The following is an 18294-nucleotide window of genomic DNA, read 5'->3' as shown; positions in this document are numbered from 1 at the left end:
CCATAAATGAAGAGATTGACCGAGAAGCCACATTTCCTAATTAATACTGTAACAAAAACCTAAAATAACAACAGATAGGTATATAAATAATTTATTCAAAAGTGCCAAATGCACAATTAATGTGCATCGTTTTGTACAAAAGACTTTCACTATACAATTACAAAATGGTCTATATAATAAATGTTTGACGAGGTACACGCATAATAATAAATTTGGGCATTTAAATCAAAGGCTCATTTGGCCTAGTAACCAAGACATTTTGTTCTGGCAAATCTCAACCGAAAATAATGCAGTAACTCAGCTGTTAAATTTGTTGTTTTTATTTGTTTTAATGTTGGTTCATAAATAAGAAAGATACATAACAAAATTGGAATATAGCAACATTATTATTAGTCTGACAGTCACATTCATTTTGCAGTTCTCAGACTTGTTCATTTACAGTTACAAATTTTATGTCAATGGAAATAACACTGTATTCTAAAATGCACCCCTCTAAACCGGATAAATATTAGGTCCCCAACGTAATCTGGCTTAGACAGGTTTCACCGTATGTATGTATGTATATATATATATATATATATATATATATATATATATATAAACAGCTCTTCATTATATCATGCAGTCCATGAAGAGGCTTGACATGCCTCTTGCTCTAGCCATGGTGCTAAAAATTATAAATTTGAGCACCTATATGCTTTATAGTTTTTATGACAACTGTAAAACATAATTACAAAACAATAGTGCATAACAACCATTCTTCTAAAATTCATGTTACAAACCAAAAAAATACTTTCGAGTCCTTTAGATATTGTATATTATTTTCAATGTACATTATGTGGTAGTTCAAATCATCCAAACTAACAATCTTAAAAGTCTGATTATGTAATAAAGCGTGTATATGATTATGTTAAACCAAAACAAATGTATGTTCGATCACAGATTTGTTGTAAAGAAATGACAGATTAATTTGCTTGGTCTAATAGTGTCAAGTGTATGAGACTTTATTAAGCACGTTCAAATATCAATGTAATTCCCTGTCCTCCACCAATGCAAGCGCCACCAAGAGCAAACTGCACATTTTTCCTTCTGAAAAGATAACATGGAAAATGCACTTGACAAACGGTGGTCAATTTTCTTTCCGAAATAAAATAAATCTCAATTAATGTAAATACACTTTACTTTAGCATACTGCTATTTTATCTAATTCCACTTTTAAAATGTAAAAATTACATTATACATTACACAGTAATTTAATGAATTTTAAAATTCACTCTTCAAGATAATATAAAACAAAATACACTGCTGTTTGGCAGTGAGTGGTCCCCTTTAATGATACAAAATAACATGATGCAAAATGTGAAAAGATTACATTCGTTTACTACAACTTAAAGTGACAGTCTTTGTTAAACCACAAACTAGTCAAGGAGCCAAATGAAATTAGCTTACTTGAGCTCATGAACAAGATGACCGGAAATCCGTGCCCCCGACATGCCCAGTGGGTGACCCAGAGCAATAGCTCCTCCACACATATTTGTTATTTCTGGATTAAGTCCTAACTCTTTCATTACGGCCAAACACTGTGGTGCAAATGCTTCATTGATCTAAAAATAATAATAATGAAAACTATAATAAAATGCAATGCATATATTAAGAGTCGTATTATAAAATAGATTCACGAAATAGAATTTCAGTTCAATTTGGTGAACAATGGCTTAAATCACAAGTTGTTAACTATTGTGGTGTTAATTATGTTTCAAAGTAAGAGGCTACTTATTCTAGTAATGTGTCTATGTTAAGCAACTTTGTAAAGTGTGTAATAATACATGCAAAAATTGGTAAATTAATAACTTATGAAACTGGCCTGATCCCAGTTTGAGAAACCTGAATTGTAAGGCTTTGAAAATATTTCCATCTGAAAAGTATATAAATAATTATTTATCTATTTATGTATTTATTTATTTATTATTAATAATATCAAGTTTATTGTGCAATGTTTAATGATATAACAACAGGGTTCGAACTTAAGAATGTTACCTACGACAGTTTGAAATGTTTGGTTGCAGATAAAATGCTCACCTATGGCAATTCTGAGCCTTCCTTCAGCAATTTTAACTAGTAACGTTCACAACAAATAAACACAAAATTAAAAACAAACATTGATCCCTTCAACCAACAGCCCAGTGGCAATAAAATGTAAATACCCTGAACAATGGGACTTTATATCGCAGCTATGGCAATTGCCAGTGGTGTCAGTGATAAGTATGAACCTGTAACATAAATAATAAACTACAAGAAAATGTCAGAAATCAGTATATATCTACCAACCTCACAGATTTCCATATCTTTGAGCTCCTTTCCTGCTGCCTTGAGAGCTGCTTTCGATGATGAAACTGGTCCAATTCCCATAATAATTGGATCACAACCTATAAATACATCATGTTTTTTAAAATGTACATTATGCTATCAATGTATTTGTCATGTAATGAAATAAAGTCGATTTTCACATTCTTATTGGCATTTGGGAGTCTGTATTTAAAGTCAAATGAAACTCACAAGGAGAAAAAAGAGAAAGAAATGTTTTAAGCAACAGCTCCTCATTGTTATTTAATTGTTGTTTCAGAAAAGTGCAGTGTGTGGAGGTACTATACAGAGTAAAAAGTATATCCAAGTTATTTTAGCTCCACACTGGGATGGAGAGACTGTTTTTACTCCTCTTCATACATGTGTAAACAGCACGTGCCAAAGTCTATGGCAATGGAGATTGAACCCAAGTTAAAACAAAGTAGGCAATTTCTATTAATTTATTTTGTATTCACAATTCCCTGTTACAAGGTCTATCCTCTGTTAGGGGTGGAAACAGGAGACAGGTGGTCAGCAAAAAAAAAAAAAAAGGAAAAACACAAACAACCTAGGATGGGCCACCTGAGCAAATATACTCCTATAAAACGTCACTTAATATTTACCTGAAATACAATATCATAGGTGTAGATGTAATGGTTTTAGCTCACTTGAGATGCTGTAATACTCTAGTGGAGTACAATATTGTCAGTGTAGATGCAGTAACGGTTTTAACTCACCTGAGATGCCATAAGACACAAGCCGAGCCAGCGGAGTTAGATTGTGTTTCTTGAGGGCAGCTTCACTCGCTAGAACAAGAGCTCCAGCACCATCACACACACCCTAAAACAACCCAGTCATAATAGAGTATAGTGCATGTAAATACATGTAGTTACAACTTGCACAATGTGTGTATGTATGGAAGGGATGAGAAGGCATGGTTACTCTACGTTCATACAAGAATTATTTTTAATGATACAAAACTACATACACAGCTTACAGAATGATACAAGGCATGGTTGCTCAATCTACATGAATAAATTTTCACAACGGGTTACCCTAATAATACAAAACTACATAAAACGGCTTACAGAATGATGGGGGGGGAGAGAGAGAGAGACGGGTTGATATTAAGTACATTATACAACAAGTAGTTCAGTTACGAAGTCAGAGATTGTGCCCATGACAGGCGTGCTTTAAGTTCCATGAGCTTGTGTGTTGTACTAATTTTACGAGCGAGCCCTGAGAGGGTATTGTAAAATCAGTACAACTAACACACAAGTGTAATAATTTCTTTACTATCCATATTATTATTATTAGTTTATTTTATTTTATGAATAATAAGGACCATCTGAAATTTTTCAACCACCACTAGAAGATGATGACCATATAACGTCATATTTCACAAAGTTAAGACTGGGGAATCAACCCTATGTTATGACATCGTTTCCCCAAATTATGTCATTACACTTGTTATTATATGTGTGCTTTGTATGGTTTTTATTGACCCGGTTATGTTGAACCATGTGGATAATAATATGGGATAAGACATGTAGAGAAACTCACTGATGCATTGCCAGCTGTTACAGTGCCGTTCTTCTTAAAGACAGATGGAAGTTTAGCTAAAGCCTCTGCTGTTACTGTGCGTGGGTGTTCATCAGTGTCAAACACTTCTTCACCTGAAATGACATGTATGTAATTTAAAATGATCATGATGTGAATATTTTTGTTTAATGACAATGCAGCATATTTTTAAACTATCAACTATTTGCATTTGGTCTAATGAGAGAGGATATTTGTGGCCACCCATGAACCACTCCTGAATTAGTAGAAAGGCATCTTCTACATGCATGATTTCATAGACAGGACAACACATACCCCAGCCTTTGATATATACCAGTCATGAGGAACTATTTGGGATAGGGGAAATCCCTGACAAATCCACGAAGGGTGGTCTCATCACACATCAGAGGGGAACTTTACCATATGTGGGGGTGGAATTTAGCTCAGTCGGTTGAGTGCTCGCCTGAGATGCTTGTGTCGCAGGATTGAATCACCTCGATGGATCCCTTCAGCTGATTGGTTTTTTTCTCGTTTCAACCAGTGCACTACAACTGGTCAAAGGCAATGGTATGTGTTTTCCTGTCTGTGGGAAAATGCATATAAAAGATCCCTTGCTGAATTAGGAAAAAATGTAGTGGGTTTCCTCTGATGATGAAGTAAAAAAAAAAAAAAAGTTTGTTTTATTTAACGACGCCGCTAGAGCACATTGATTTTTTATCTTATCATCGGCTATTGGACGTCAAACATATGGTCATTCTGACACTGTTTTTAGAGGAAACCCGCTGTCGCCACATAGGCTACTCTTTTTACGACAGGCAGCAAGGGATCTTTTATTTGCGCTTCCCACAGGCAGGATAGCACAAACCATGGCCTTTGTTGAACCAGTTATGGATCACTGGTCGGTGCAAGTGGTTTACACCTACCCATTGAGACTTGCGGAGCACTCACTCAGGGTTTGGAGTCGGTATCTCGATTAAAAATCCCATGCCTCGACTGGGATCCGAACCCAGTACCTACAAGCCTGTAGACCGATGGCCTGCCACGACTGATGACGAAGAGTCGGGATTACCAAATAGCCGATGACTAATTAATCAATGTGCTTCAGTGGTGTCGTTAAACAAAACAAACTAACCTTATTTACCATATGTAGCTACATTCCACCCATGGCATTTAAATTGTGGTATGAAATGGCACGAGTTCAATAAAATCCCAGTATTTTCAGGGCTTGAAATTAAAACTTATAGCCGAGATTAATTAAAAGGCAAAGATATAAGGTAATGGCTGGTAAATCCTACACACCTACAGAGGATGCCCAGGACAGCATGCTTAACAGACTGTTACTCTGTCACAGTCCAGAAAGCGTAAAAGAAAACCTCTGGTTGCTTACCAAATAACAGCAATGGGTCTTTTACATGATCATTCATAGACAGCCTTTATTAATATCATATAGTCCTATATATATATATATACATCAGCGGGCGGGACGTAGCCCAGTGGTAAAGTGCTCTCTTGATGCGTGGTCGGTCTGGGATCGATCTCTGTCGGTGGGCAAATTGGGCTATTTCTTGTTCCAGTCAGTGCACCATGACTGGTATATCTAAGTGGTATGTACTACCCTGTCTGTGGGATGGTGCATATAAAAGATCCCTTGCTACCAATTTAATAAGAGTAGTCTATGAAGTGGCGAAAGCGGGTTTCCTTTCAATATCTGTGTGGTACTTAACCATATAAACGTAAATGAAATGTGTTGAATGCGTCGTTAAATAAAACATTTCTTTCTTTCTTTTTTATATATACAGTGGACTCTGACTTAGACAGCTTGCTGGTTTAGACAGATTTCATTCGTCAACCTAAACGATCGTTGTTAATTACTATGCTGTTATTAATTAACAGACTACTTCGAAATCAGTGATGCCAAGAAACACATGCATGAATTGACAAACAATGGACATACTAGTAATTGATACAATAAAAACCCAGCAGTTATTAACTGTTACCAATAATTTTTGTGTAAAAACTCATTAAGCATGAGTCGAGATGTGACTGGACCACCAAAAAGGACCTGACTTGAAATTTGAAAGTGGGACCGTACTGATAGCTTTCATTACAAATGCATAATTTAAAAAAAAAAATTAATCCACTAAGTATTAAAAATATGATCAGTCTGGATATGGGTAGTGTTTTGGCCCGTGCCTGCTGAAACTACTGGTAAAATAACATGTTCAGGTTTTGAAACTTTGCTGTTGTTACACGTTTCCTGTTGCCAGATATGTTGTCCTCATATAGTTGCCGGTAGTGCTCACTACATTTTAATATGTCAGAGACCGTCTCTCTACCGATCTTGTATTTATCTGCTAAATCCTTGTGCTTTAACACAGGATTTGACTTAAATTCGTCAATTAACTCGACTTTTGTTTTTAAGGATAATTCAATGCGTTGTCGGTTTTTTCCGTCATTCAGCCATGATAAAAGCATGACTAAAAGTGAAACACTTTTGCATTCATAATTATGTATGGTATTTTTTTGACAGTCTCAACTCAACACAACTGTAAAACTTATAACACTTGCATATGTACACACACTAACACTAATCTGGTTGATCTAATGGTGTAAGTAATGACAAGAGCAGTGACCATGTCATTCATTTAGCTGTCAAGAGCTCATCAGAGCCATTAACTAACAATTTTGTTTGGGCAGTCATCAAACTGGTGCCGACTGGATGCTGGTGTGAACAGAGTTAATCACACCAAAACTGGCTTCTTTGTTCTTGATTTGGCATCTGATATCCGGAATAGACAAGATGCCGGATTAGGCAAAAGTTAAGTCTTAATAAATTAATGGTCACTGGACGGGACTATGAAACTGTGCCAGTTTACACAGAAATCCAGTTTAGACAAATGCCAGTTTTGGCAGAGTCCACTGTATATACACACATCACAAAATTCGGTATGAAATAACCCAGACTGGTAATAAACAGACTAGTTTTATTAATTCTCCAATAAATTTGCATATCTGACAAACCTAGCTCTTTTTTATGTGCGTGGTATTAACAATTGAAAACTGATGGTGAGTGTGTTCTGTATTGTGATTGGTTAATTTTTTATTTTTGTGTGGTATTAACAATTGTAAACTGATAGCGAGTGTGTTCTGTATTGTGATTGGTTAATTACATTCTTTTTTTGAGATCAAATGAAAATAACACCTGGAAAGCTAATGATGTCATTAGAAAGTGATATCATTAGTAATTGTAACAGGCCAAGATGACAGTTCAATGGTCTACAGTTAGATTGTAGCCAGGTAATATACAGTTATTTCTGTGGACAAAATGATTCAGTTTACATTGGACATAACCATATGCAGTTTGTAGATTTGCGGGTATTATTGTCTATTTGTTGCCCGCAAATGTTTCATTTTTAACCTCAGGCTAACACCTTTGGTAAAAAATTACATTTCCCTGGATCAAATAGACAATAACACCCGTATCTGAAAACTCAATATAGTTATCTCCTAAAATTGCAAAAGTGAAATTAATAGAAAAGAAATTATTGTTCTGAAATTTTTTTCTTGATAACTTACCCTTTTTACCTTTTACTTTCATTGGAGTAATTTCTGCTTTAAAAACACCCGCATCATTAGCTAAAAAAGAAGCCACACTTGACATTTCAATATTTCAAAAAGCCATAAAGTAATAAAATGTCTGTACCAAAAACTACATGTAGACATGACTAGTTTTGATACCATAGTTTACTGTTATGGAAACTAAAAGCAAATATTTTGAAAATACTAAACACAGTCAATTTAAGTGCATGTTATATTAAAACAAGTTAAAATATCTCTACGACAAATTTTCTTATAAAGCTCCTAAATGTTTCAATAAAAACAAAAATAGATATTCAAGAAATTAATTTGCATAAGACTTTGTTTTAGGGGTGCATGTTTGGTTTTCCTTTTCAACAAGTATTCTTAAATGACCCCCATCCCACCCCAACAACTGAGTATGAACTTTGAAATTGACTTCATCAAGCCAGATTAAAACAACTTTCTCATGCATAGTATCTGTATTACTTTATTATGCATAATACCAACCTTTCTTCCATCTGGTCTGTGAAGCGAGAGCATACTCGTCACATTCTTGACGGGAGATGTTGTACTTCTCGGCCAAGTTTTCAGCCGTAATACCCATTGGAGTCTTTACCTGCTGATCTGTCAGTCCAGCCCACAGGGTGTCTTCCAGCTTCAAGTAAATCATTGAAATATCTTGTCAACAAGCATTTTGAGAGTACTACAATACCTGTCCCCCAACCAGGACCAAACATTTTTCATATTTCCAAGGGATTTAACCCTGTCAAAAATAAGGGCAGGACGTGGCCCAGTGGTAAAATGTTTGCTCGATGTGCGGTTGGTCTGGGATCGATCCCCGTCGGTAGGCCCATTGAGCTATTTCTCTTTCCAGCCAGTGCACAAAGGCCGTGGTATGTGCTAACCTGTCAATTAAATGGTGCATATAAAATATCTTTTGCTGCTAATGGAAAAATGTAGCAGGTTTCCTCTCTATGACTATATGTCAATATTACCAAATGTTTGACATCCAATAGCCGATGATTAATAAATCAATGTGCTCTAGAGTTGTCGTTAAACAAAAACTATAACTCTACATGATAAAACTATACACAAAATTTGGAACATTTAGATTAGGTATTTAAATAAAAGATGCTTTGCAGTGTTATCTTAAAGCAGAGAAAAACCCCCACTTTTTAAACAGATTTTAAAATATAAAGCTCATAGTTCATAATTTTATTATAAAATTAACATGTAAATTCAATTTGAAATGTAATTTTCGATACATGTCTCTATGTAATTACCAGAAAAGAAAGTATACAGTAAAATAGATTTAATCCATACAGCTCATAGTTCATCATTTTAATATAAAGTTAATTAAATTAAATTAAAATGTAAATTTCAATGTCAAAATGTAATTACTAGACAGACTTACCACCAAATCCTGTCCGAGCCTTGTTCCAAACCTGACGTTACGTAGCGCATATGGAGCTTGACTCATGTTTTCTGTTCCACCAACCAACACAACCTGGCTGTCTCCTAACATTATTTCCTGAAAACACAGTCAGTCCCTGTAACTTCAAGTTCTTAACTACATGGATGTTAATTTGTCAAGGGTTTCATGACAATGATACTACCAGTAACCAAAAAAAAAAAGGAAGAAGAAAAAAAAAAGGGGTTAGTTTTCCTACTTTATATTAAAGTATGCCCATACCACAGATAAAAAAACCCAGTTTGTTAAAAATAATTGAATACCCAACCTCTCTGAAAATTAGTTACCATAAACCAAAATCAATTTGGATAATGAAATTACATGTAGATAATTATTTAACCAGTAAATAAATAGTCCTTTATAATACCTGTTGCTTTTGAGGCAAATGCTCTATAGAAATTCTGACAATTGGCTCAAACAAAGTTACTTTTGATGATCAAAGCAAATGATAATTATATACTGACATCCAAAAGAAACTTTACAAGGCTTGAAATTATTAAAGAAAACCAACAAACGGTAGGGTGGAAGATGAAAGTATCATGAAGTTCAACATCTAAACCTCAAAATGCATTTCATGATGTATACGTGCAGAGTGTTAGTAAGGTGGTTTCTAACTTGGTTCTTTTTCACTAGCAACAATATTTATCAAATTATTCAAATTTTATGCATGTAAAGTTTCTTTTAAAAGTTAGTATATTTATGTTCTAAGGTATGACAAAACTAACTTTTCTAATGCAGATTTTGTACATTAAGAATATAAAATACACAAACCTGAGCACCGTTAATAATTGCCTGGAATCCCGACCCACAGAGTCTGTTGACAGTGAGGGCCGGCACATCAAGAGGCACGCCTACTCGGATACCAACATGTCGAGCTACATAAGCCGCATCTTTTGAGGACTGGATAAAACAGAAAGAAAGGAATTGCTTCATCTAGTGCACATATTTCATGGTTCATTCATTCATTCATTCATTCGAACTTATTTCCGTGCCTATATCCAATTAAAGTTCAAGCACACTGTCCTGGGCACACATGCCTGGGCTGTCTGTCCAGGACAGAGGGTTAGTTGTTAGTGGTTAGCCAGAGAGAAGAGGGTGTAGTGGTCTTACACCTGCCCATTGAGTCGTTAAAACTCGCTCTGGGTGGGAGCCAGTACCAGGCTGAGAACCCAGTACCTACCAGCCTTATATCCGATGGCTTAACCACTGAGGCTGGTTTTCATGGTTCATCTAATATTTGTATTCACTTTAACCAAATGCAATAAACTAAAGAGTAAATATTTGAATTTTATTCTTTCAAATACATTCACCAAACAACAGTTTATACATGTAACCTGAAAGAAAAATGCATCATAAACTGAAAGTGTGTGTTATATCACTTTCCAGTCAATGATATCACTATAAACTTACAAACATTCGCTACATACATGTAGTCTATGCCAAACAGTAATAATTCAGTCTATTTGATGGCTATAACATATATGATTATTGCAACATTCAGCATAATGTAGATAATGTGAGGAAGTCCTTGCTGCCACATAAGCTACTCCTCTTAAATAGTGGCATAAAATTGTTTTATATATAACCACAACACATAAATATATATACATGTATATTTAAACTATGTATACACTTAAGAAGAGATGTGACAACACTTGCCAAGCATAATATAAGAATTAAGGAGCCTCAAGCACCCTCCCCCATCTTGTGATCAACTGTTGACATGCCCTTACCTGCATAACATTTCCAAAGATTACTGAGTTGATGAGTTCAGGTTTTACTTTGCCTGACTCAAGAGCGCTACGTGCTGCTATTTCGGCCAGATCGGTCGCCGTGAACGACTTCACCTTACCGCCATACGCACCAATTGCCGTCCTCTGGGCGGCAACCACAAAAACACCGCTCACACCTGGTAACAAAAATTTAAAACAATATTGTTAAACAGACATCAACACACTGTTTTGACCAAAGTGCACTGGGCAATCACCACAGCCACATCTGACATCTGGGCCCCTTTCCATGAAGCAATCTCAGCCCTAGATCACCGTAAGTGCATTACTATCTTATGCACTTACACTTATTCCAACTTATTTTTGTGCTTATATCCAATTAAGGTTCAAGCACGTGATCCTGGGCTCACATCTCAGCTATCTGGACTGTCTGTCCAGGACAGTGGGTTAGTTTGTTAGCTGGTTAGTGGTTAGTGAAAGAGAAGAGCCTTAAACTACACACTGAGCCCTTAAGAACTAACTATGGGTTGGAGCTGGTACCAGGCTGCGAACCCTGTACCAACCAGCCTGTAGTCCGATGGCGTAACCACTGCGCCACCGAGGCCGGTACTTGCACTGAAAGTGATCTTAGTGCTAAGATCACTTTGTGGAATGGGACCCTGATAAAGAAATTAAAAACAATGTTGTTTAACAGTCATCAACACATTGCTTTCATCAAAAGTGCACTGATCGCAGTCCTCTGGGCAATCACCACAACCACACCACTTAAACCTGGTAAAGAAATTAAAAGAATGTAGTTAATAATGAACACATTGTTTTGATCAGGGTTATTAAGTGTCAAATATTATTACAGCTGTCACGAGGTCTGAAGCACTAAAGACATCTTCTCCATAAACAAAACCAAGGCAATCTACACGAAATGGTGTTAGGCGAGTAATCATAGGAAGTTTAAAATAAAATGCATTAAAATTTTTATTGTATGGCAATTGATTTGTCATTCCTAAAACTTTCCAGGCGAGTGTGGAGGAGAGTGGGAATGAAAGAAAGAAAGAAAGAAATAAATGTTTTATTTAATGACGCACTCAACACATTTTATTTACGGTTATATGGCGTCAGACATATGGTTAAGGACCACACAGATATTGCGAGGAAACGCACTGTCGCCACTACATGGGCTACTCTTTCCGATTAACAGCAAGAGATCTTTTATTTGCGCTTCCCACAGGCAAGATAGCACAAACCATGGCCTTTGTTGAACCAGTTATGGATCACTGGTCGGTGCAAGTGATTTACACCTACCCATTGAGCCTTGACGAGCATGCACTCACGGTTTGGAGTCGGTAGCTGGATTAAAAATCCCAGGTCTCAACTGGGATCCAAACCTAGTACCTACCAGCCTGTAGACCGATGGCCTAACCACGACACCACCAAGGCCGGTCAAAGAGTGGGAATGATTACTCGCGTTTCCTGGCGAAGACTGAAAGACAAAACCACCTGGCAACCACTTGTAAGTTATATTTTCTCCAATGGGTACTTGTTTATATACTAGTATCAACTTTCTCCCGGACTTGACTGCACACAGCACAGCCTTAGAGCTGGGCGACATAAAAATTTCAGGTTTAGTATCGGCAGGGTTGGCCAAGAGTACTTGTCCACTTGTCCCAGAAGAGCAAACATTTGCTTGTACAAGTAAAATTTACAGTTCAGTCATCCGCCAGACAACCAAAATTTCTGAACACAAACTGCCTCTTTATCCCTTTTGTACACTTATGATTTTTGTAATTCTGTAGTCTGCAGCAAGCGTTGTCGGCCATTTTAAAGCTTGGCCAAGACCACGAGGCTGTTCACAGACTTCAAATGATTGTGGAAGTAAGAAAATTGTAACTAACCTGAAAACCCCTAAGCTCTCTCTCTCTCCATCCCCTATGTATAGTGTGTGTGTGTGTATGCACATGCATGTGCGCATGTAAAGCCCCTGGATTTCACGGAAACAATAAGTTTCAGTGTCGATAGCGTGTCGGTAAAATCATGGAACCGAACTTTCATTTCCCATGATTATTATATTGAGTACCAGAAGTAGGTTCATGTCTTTGAATAAGCCCCTTCCTTTTTGAAGGCATTTAAGAAATTAGGCTTTTATTCATAAATCATGGTATTTCATGTCAGTGTCCATGAAATAAACAGCCAAAAACGTTGAAGGATAGAAAAAAAGCTGTTTAGAATGTTACAATCTAGCACATTATTAAAATGGACAAGTACTTTTTGTGACATTAGTTTTTGCTTTATCCATGTGAGCTCGTGCAACACACGTGTGATGTAAAACAAGGTCAGGGAATTCTCAATGCATGGTCGGTTTTTCATTAACATGGTAGCGTTTCGTATTATGAAATTAGGTTGTCCATCTGCAAATTTTCGCATTTGTTACCCCAATTAAATTGAAGTATTAAATGTACATGCAATTAACATTTAATTGATTAAATGTTAAAAGAACAGTGAGTATGTTTTCGATGATCATTCTAAGTAAAGGGTTAAAGTTAAACAAAAAATCATAAATTCCTTTCCAATTTTCATTCATTCCGATAGCAATTGTTTTTTTTTACATTCACAAATTAAGGGAAATAAACATATTTAGTAATACAGGGCTTACAAGTGCTTTGTATGACATGGATTTGTTTGACACCTACAGTTTAAATTTCGATCTAACATACAAATTTTGATTTAAACTGCTTATGTTTTGGAACAAGTTAATTTTTGTGTGGGCAAGTGAAACTTTGAGTTACTTGCCCAGCAGGAAACTGAGCCAGCTCAGCCCTGATCGGCATCAATATTTCAGGGGTCATTTACCTTGGTATTGGTGCAGTATTAATTATTGACAAAAACCCAATACCGGTACCTATAATAATATTGAGCTTTTATTTTCGAGGGTATACCTGGCTCTAAATGCATGCTTGAATAATGTTCATATTGTTTCGTAATCCAATATCACCATGTTGTTCATGTGAAAATTTGACATGCTGGATTTTATTTGGAATATCAGTCCTTGAATTTGGCAAATTATAGGGCAAGGCCATTTGACTTAGACTAATCTTTTTTGAGTATGATGGCCAATTAGTAACATACAAATTAATTTTCAGGGCATTGGGACATATGGCTAGGGCACTGTGGCAATTTGCCGCTGTTAAATGTGAGCCCTGGAATTTGATGTCCACATGCTCTTCTTGTCAGTTTGCATTACAGTAATGTTGTCGGATATATTTTTTATAGTGTTTTACTTAATGGCCAAAATCTTTTTCCATACTGAAATTTCACGACTGACACGATAGCGGTACCGAACGGTACATACAGTATATACTGCTCAGCTCTACACAGCTTTTGATACATCAGTGATGGAACATATTGGGTGGACTGCTATATTTTTATCTCTGTGAAAACGGAGGCACTTGTCTTAGATATTGAGCGTTAATGTATAACCCTATTAAGGTTCAAGAACAATGTTCTGGGCAAACACCACCGGCCTCGATGGCGCATTGGTTAAGATATCAGACTACAGGCTGGTAGGTACAGGGTTTGCAGCCCGGTACCGGCTCCAATCCAGAGCGAGTTCTTAAGGGCTCAGTGGGTAGGTGTAAGGCCACTACACTCTCTTCTCTCTCACTAACCACTAACCAACTCACTGTCCTGGATAGACAGCCCAGATAGCTGAGGTGTGTACCCAGGACAGCATGCTTGAACCTTAATTGGATACGTTGAAATAAAATGGGCAAACACCTCAGCTATCTAGGCTGTCTGTTCAGGACAGTGGGTTAGTGATGATTTTTAGTGGCGAGAGAAGTTGGTTTCGTGGTCCATGGAGTCGTTAAATCTCACTATCAGTGGGAACCAGTAACGGGATGCAAACCCAGTACCTACCAGCCTCAAATCTGGTGGCTTAACCACTACGCTACTGATGCCATTCGAGGGGGGGGGGGGGGGGGGGGATGACCCTGTGATGGTCAATCAGAATCTACGGACTTTAAAAATTATTATTATTATTATTATTATTATTTTAAATCAGATCCAGGACAGTCGAGTTCAAATGGTTTTGCATTGTCTGCCAGTAATAATGTTGTCTATTTATCGTTTTTTACATCCGATTTGGACTACCGGTACGTTACTATGGTCCACAAAAAAGCCACTGTGACTGTGGTCCAAAGTCCACGGCTAGCTTCGCCTAATTTAGTAAAATTGTTGTCATAAAAAAATGACATCAAACTACTAACAAACTACATTTTCATTTGCAATTCATGAACCGCTCAACTGTTTTATAAAAATGAAACTTTGATACATTAAACATTTATACCTCTTGACAATGCCATTTCCACGGGTCCGATTAAACGAGTGCTCCTGGTCGCGTTGGGATTGCAACTCTACATTAACGTCAAATAGAGTTACCGTTCTTGATAACAACGTTTAAAGGTTGCACTATACCAATTAATTTCCGGCTGGGTCGAAGTTCGAGGTGTACCGAACTTTTGATAGAGAAGTTAACACCACAAGTCCTGTGATTGGTTATAAATGTGAGTGTGTTGGTTGTAAAAACAATTAGTTTCATCTGGGCTAAAAATGTATGCAATTTTATTTGATGTAGTACCACCGTGTCAAGTAGCCTTGTGCTTGGAACATGTATGGGGTACCTGTAAAAAAAAGTACTAAAATTTTGTGCGAAACTAGGGGTGTTGCAGAAACATCTGGTTATACCGAAAATGAGCCATGAAAGGTACCATTTTCTGCAGTTAATACTTTGAGGTAGGGGTTGTAGTACTGATATTTATGGGTCACAGTTTGGTTGATATATTGCATATAGTGTTTTTAAACACAAACGTTAACATGGTCGCCTATGGGATTTGAATTGGTATAGTCCAACCTATAGGTACAAGTTCCACAATGACAATCAACATGCACGAAGTTAAAGTTTGTTTTGTTTATCGAGACCACTTGAGCACATTGATTTATGAACTATCGGTTATTGGATGTCAAACATTTAGTAACTGAGATATATAGTCTTAGAGAGGAAACCCGCTACAATTCTAAATTGTCCAATTAAATAACTACCTCGAATCTGTCCCGAGTCAGGCCCCTGATCATATCAGCGACTTTACTAGTGAGAGGCGTGTTCGAAACCCCAGTGTTACACGAGCACGTAAAACTAGTTGCCCATTGGTAGTCTGATACTAACCTAACTATCGAAGATAAAAACATAAAACTAATTGTCGATTGCCCATTGGTAGTTTGATACTAGCAGAACTCTCCAATATATAAACATAAAACTAATTGCCCATTGGTAGTTTAATCCTAGCATAACTCTCCAAGATATAAATATAAACTAGTTGCCCATTGCCCATTGGCAGTCTGATACTAACATAACTATCGAAGATATAAACATGAAACTAGTTGCCCATTGCCCATTGGTAGTTTGATACTAGCATGACTCTCCAAGACATAAACCTAAACTAGTTGCCCATTGCCCATTGGTAGTCTGATACTAGTATAACTCTCCAAGATATAAACATAAAACTAGTTGTCCATTGCCCATTGGTAGTCTGATACTAGCATAACTCTCCAAGATATAAACATAAAACTAGTTGTCCATTGCCCATTGGTAGACTGATACTAGCATAACTCTCCAAAATATAAACAGTGCTGTAACGGAACATGCTCTTATTTTTTCGCCTGTGGCGATGTTAATTGTTTTAGAGGGCCGTGTGCACTTGGTTGTAACGTAATACCTCCGCGCGGCCGTACCCCCTAATACACACTTAGACCAGATGTGGAGGCCATGTGGCCAGTAGTTACGTAATAACTCAGGTAGTGCGGTTTTACGACCGGGTATTGCTAGCGGAATGGCGACAGTAAGTCTGAACATCTAAGAAAAAAATACCGTTTCTGGGAGTTGTGGCAATGTCACATGATAAGTGAGGTACCGCGTTGTGCCCCCAGGCGATATTCGCTGTCTCTGAGATTTTTGAATAAATAGATAGGATTTTAGATATATCGAGGAGAAACATTGGAAGTATCCAGGGGAAACGGACGTCGTCCACTGAACGAGCTATATAAGTTTAGTCCAGACGTGGTAAATATATTTTTCTGCTCTGTTGTATAACCTTGATGTGATTGATGTGACTTTAAATATTTAATACTGTAGTATACCAATATTCTTTAGACAGTGTCTTCGGTAATCTGACGAAGTAAATGGTAGACTTCACTGTTCTAATATTTTTTATACGAGTATTTAGTAAGATAAAGCTTAGCCGGTCATCCTAGAGGACCTAGGTAAACTGTAGGTTATTGTCTTTATTGTGATATGTACCAGTATTAATTCTGTATTACAAGGTTACTGAATGAGTAGTTAAAGGTTAATTAAAAATTAACCAAGTAGGAATAGAGTTGTAATTCCGTTATTAATTAAGTTCCCCTGGAAGCGTTTCTCAATTATCACACGTGTGTGTATTGTATCACGGTGAAGTGATTATAATATTGTGTAAACTAGACACCTAGTGATTAACCAATTAAGTGATTAGTTCTGGGTTGTTATTATTTGTTGTTGTTAATTAACTACTGCGGCAAGTACATTTGTCAGCGTAGTGTTAATACAGATTCCAAAGTGTATTGTGTTTTGTTGTGCTTTCTAGTAAACTAAACCTGCTATATATATATATATATTTAAATAAGATCTATCTCTGATTATACCTAGAGCCGAGCCACTCGGGTATTGGACTGCCCGATACAGAGAGATCTAATAGATATACAGTTAGGAGAGATATTTGGATAATTGTGTTTTATTCAGTTACGGGTATTATAGGATCCCCGTGACAGGAGTAAAAATTGGGGGCTCGTCCCGGATCTGAAACGGGACATGCATATTTAAAAAGTATTGTTTGTAAATGGGGGCTTTATAAATAATTTTTACAAATTAACTAGAAGTAGCAACGTTGTTCACTAGAAAAAAGTAATTATAAGTGCGTCATATCTAAACATGGATAAGAATTTGCTGGATACGCTCAGTGTAGTGGAGATAAAGCGAGCGCGTAAGGCCGAGTTAGTTGAAATCGCGAGTGAGCGGGAAATTGAGTTAACATCAGCTAAAACATTAGGAGATATAAGGACAATTATTATCCAGGAAGTTTTTGGTGATAGTCCTGTTATGGAAGAAAGTGAGATTGTTCCAGAGATAGAGATAAATGACTTGAGTATGGAACAACAGTTAGCTTTTAAAAAGCTTGAGTACGAAAGAGAAGAACGTGCATTAGATAGAGAAGAGAGAGAGAGAGAGAGAGAGAGAGAGAGAGAGAGAGAGAGAGGATGAGAGAGAGAGAGACGAGAGAGAGAGAGAGAGAGAGAGAGAGAGAGAGAGAGAGAGAGAGAGAGAGAAGAGAGAGCGAGAGAGGGGTAGAGAAAAAGAAGATAGAGATAGAGAGAAAGAGAAGAGAGGGATAGAGAAAAAGAAGAGGGATAGAGAAAAAAGAAGATAGAGAGAGAGAGAGAGAGCGAGAGAGAGAGAGAGAGAGAGAGAGAGAGAGAGAGAGAGAGAGAAAAGAAGAGAGAGATAGGGATAGGAGAATTCCAGTTAGCAAA

At 36.9% G+C, this 18294-nt stretch overlaps 1 protein-coding gene across 1 annotated transcript; it reads right to left on the bottom strand.

Moving 5' to 3' along the window:
• Nucleotides 1-75: 75 nt before the first annotated feature.
• LOC121380802 (3-ketoacyl-CoA thiolase, mitochondrial-like) lies at nucleotides 76-15105 on the bottom strand. The gene is made up of 11 exons (XM_041509779.1): nucleotides 15023-15105; nucleotides 10687-10862; nucleotides 9725-9853; nucleotides 8897-9013; nucleotides 7990-8137; nucleotides 7480-7539; nucleotides 3907-4019; nucleotides 3081-3183; nucleotides 2329-2426; nucleotides 1450-1604; nucleotides 76-1089 (listed from the first exon to the last, which is right to left on the bottom strand). The coding sequence occupies exons 1-11, from the start codon at nucleotides 15036-15038 to the stop codon at nucleotides 1008-1010; spliced, it is 1197 nt and encodes a 398-aa protein (XP_041365713.1). The 5' UTR covers nucleotides 15039-15105; the 3' UTR covers nucleotides 76-1007.
• Nucleotides 15106-18294: the final 3189 nt, after the last annotated feature.

The sequence above is a fragment of the Gigantopelta aegis genome, chromosome 9, assembly GCF_016097555.1.
Source record: "Gigantopelta aegis isolate Gae_Host chromosome 9, Gae_host_genome, whole genome shotgun sequence".
Lineage (NCBI taxonomy): Eukaryota > Metazoa > Mollusca > Gastropoda > Neomphalida > Peltospiridae > Gigantopelta > Gigantopelta aegis.
The sequence above is the reverse complement of the archived record's forward strand: the minus strand, read 5'-3'. Positions and strand labels throughout refer to the sequence as shown.

What these genes read in the sequence shown, in the direction of transcription:
- LOC121380802 (XM_041509779.1), bottom strand. An exon ending in ACAGACCAGATGGAAGAAAG is followed by an intron (nt 7,540 to 7,989) that starts GTTGGTATTATG and finishes CTTCTTTTTTAG; the next exon opens with CTAATGATGCGGGTGTTTTT. An exon ending in CATCTTGTTCATGAGCTCAA is followed by an intron (nt 1,090 to 1,449) that starts GTAAGCTAATTT and finishes TTATCTTTTCAG; the next exon opens with AAGGAAAAATGTGCAGTTTG.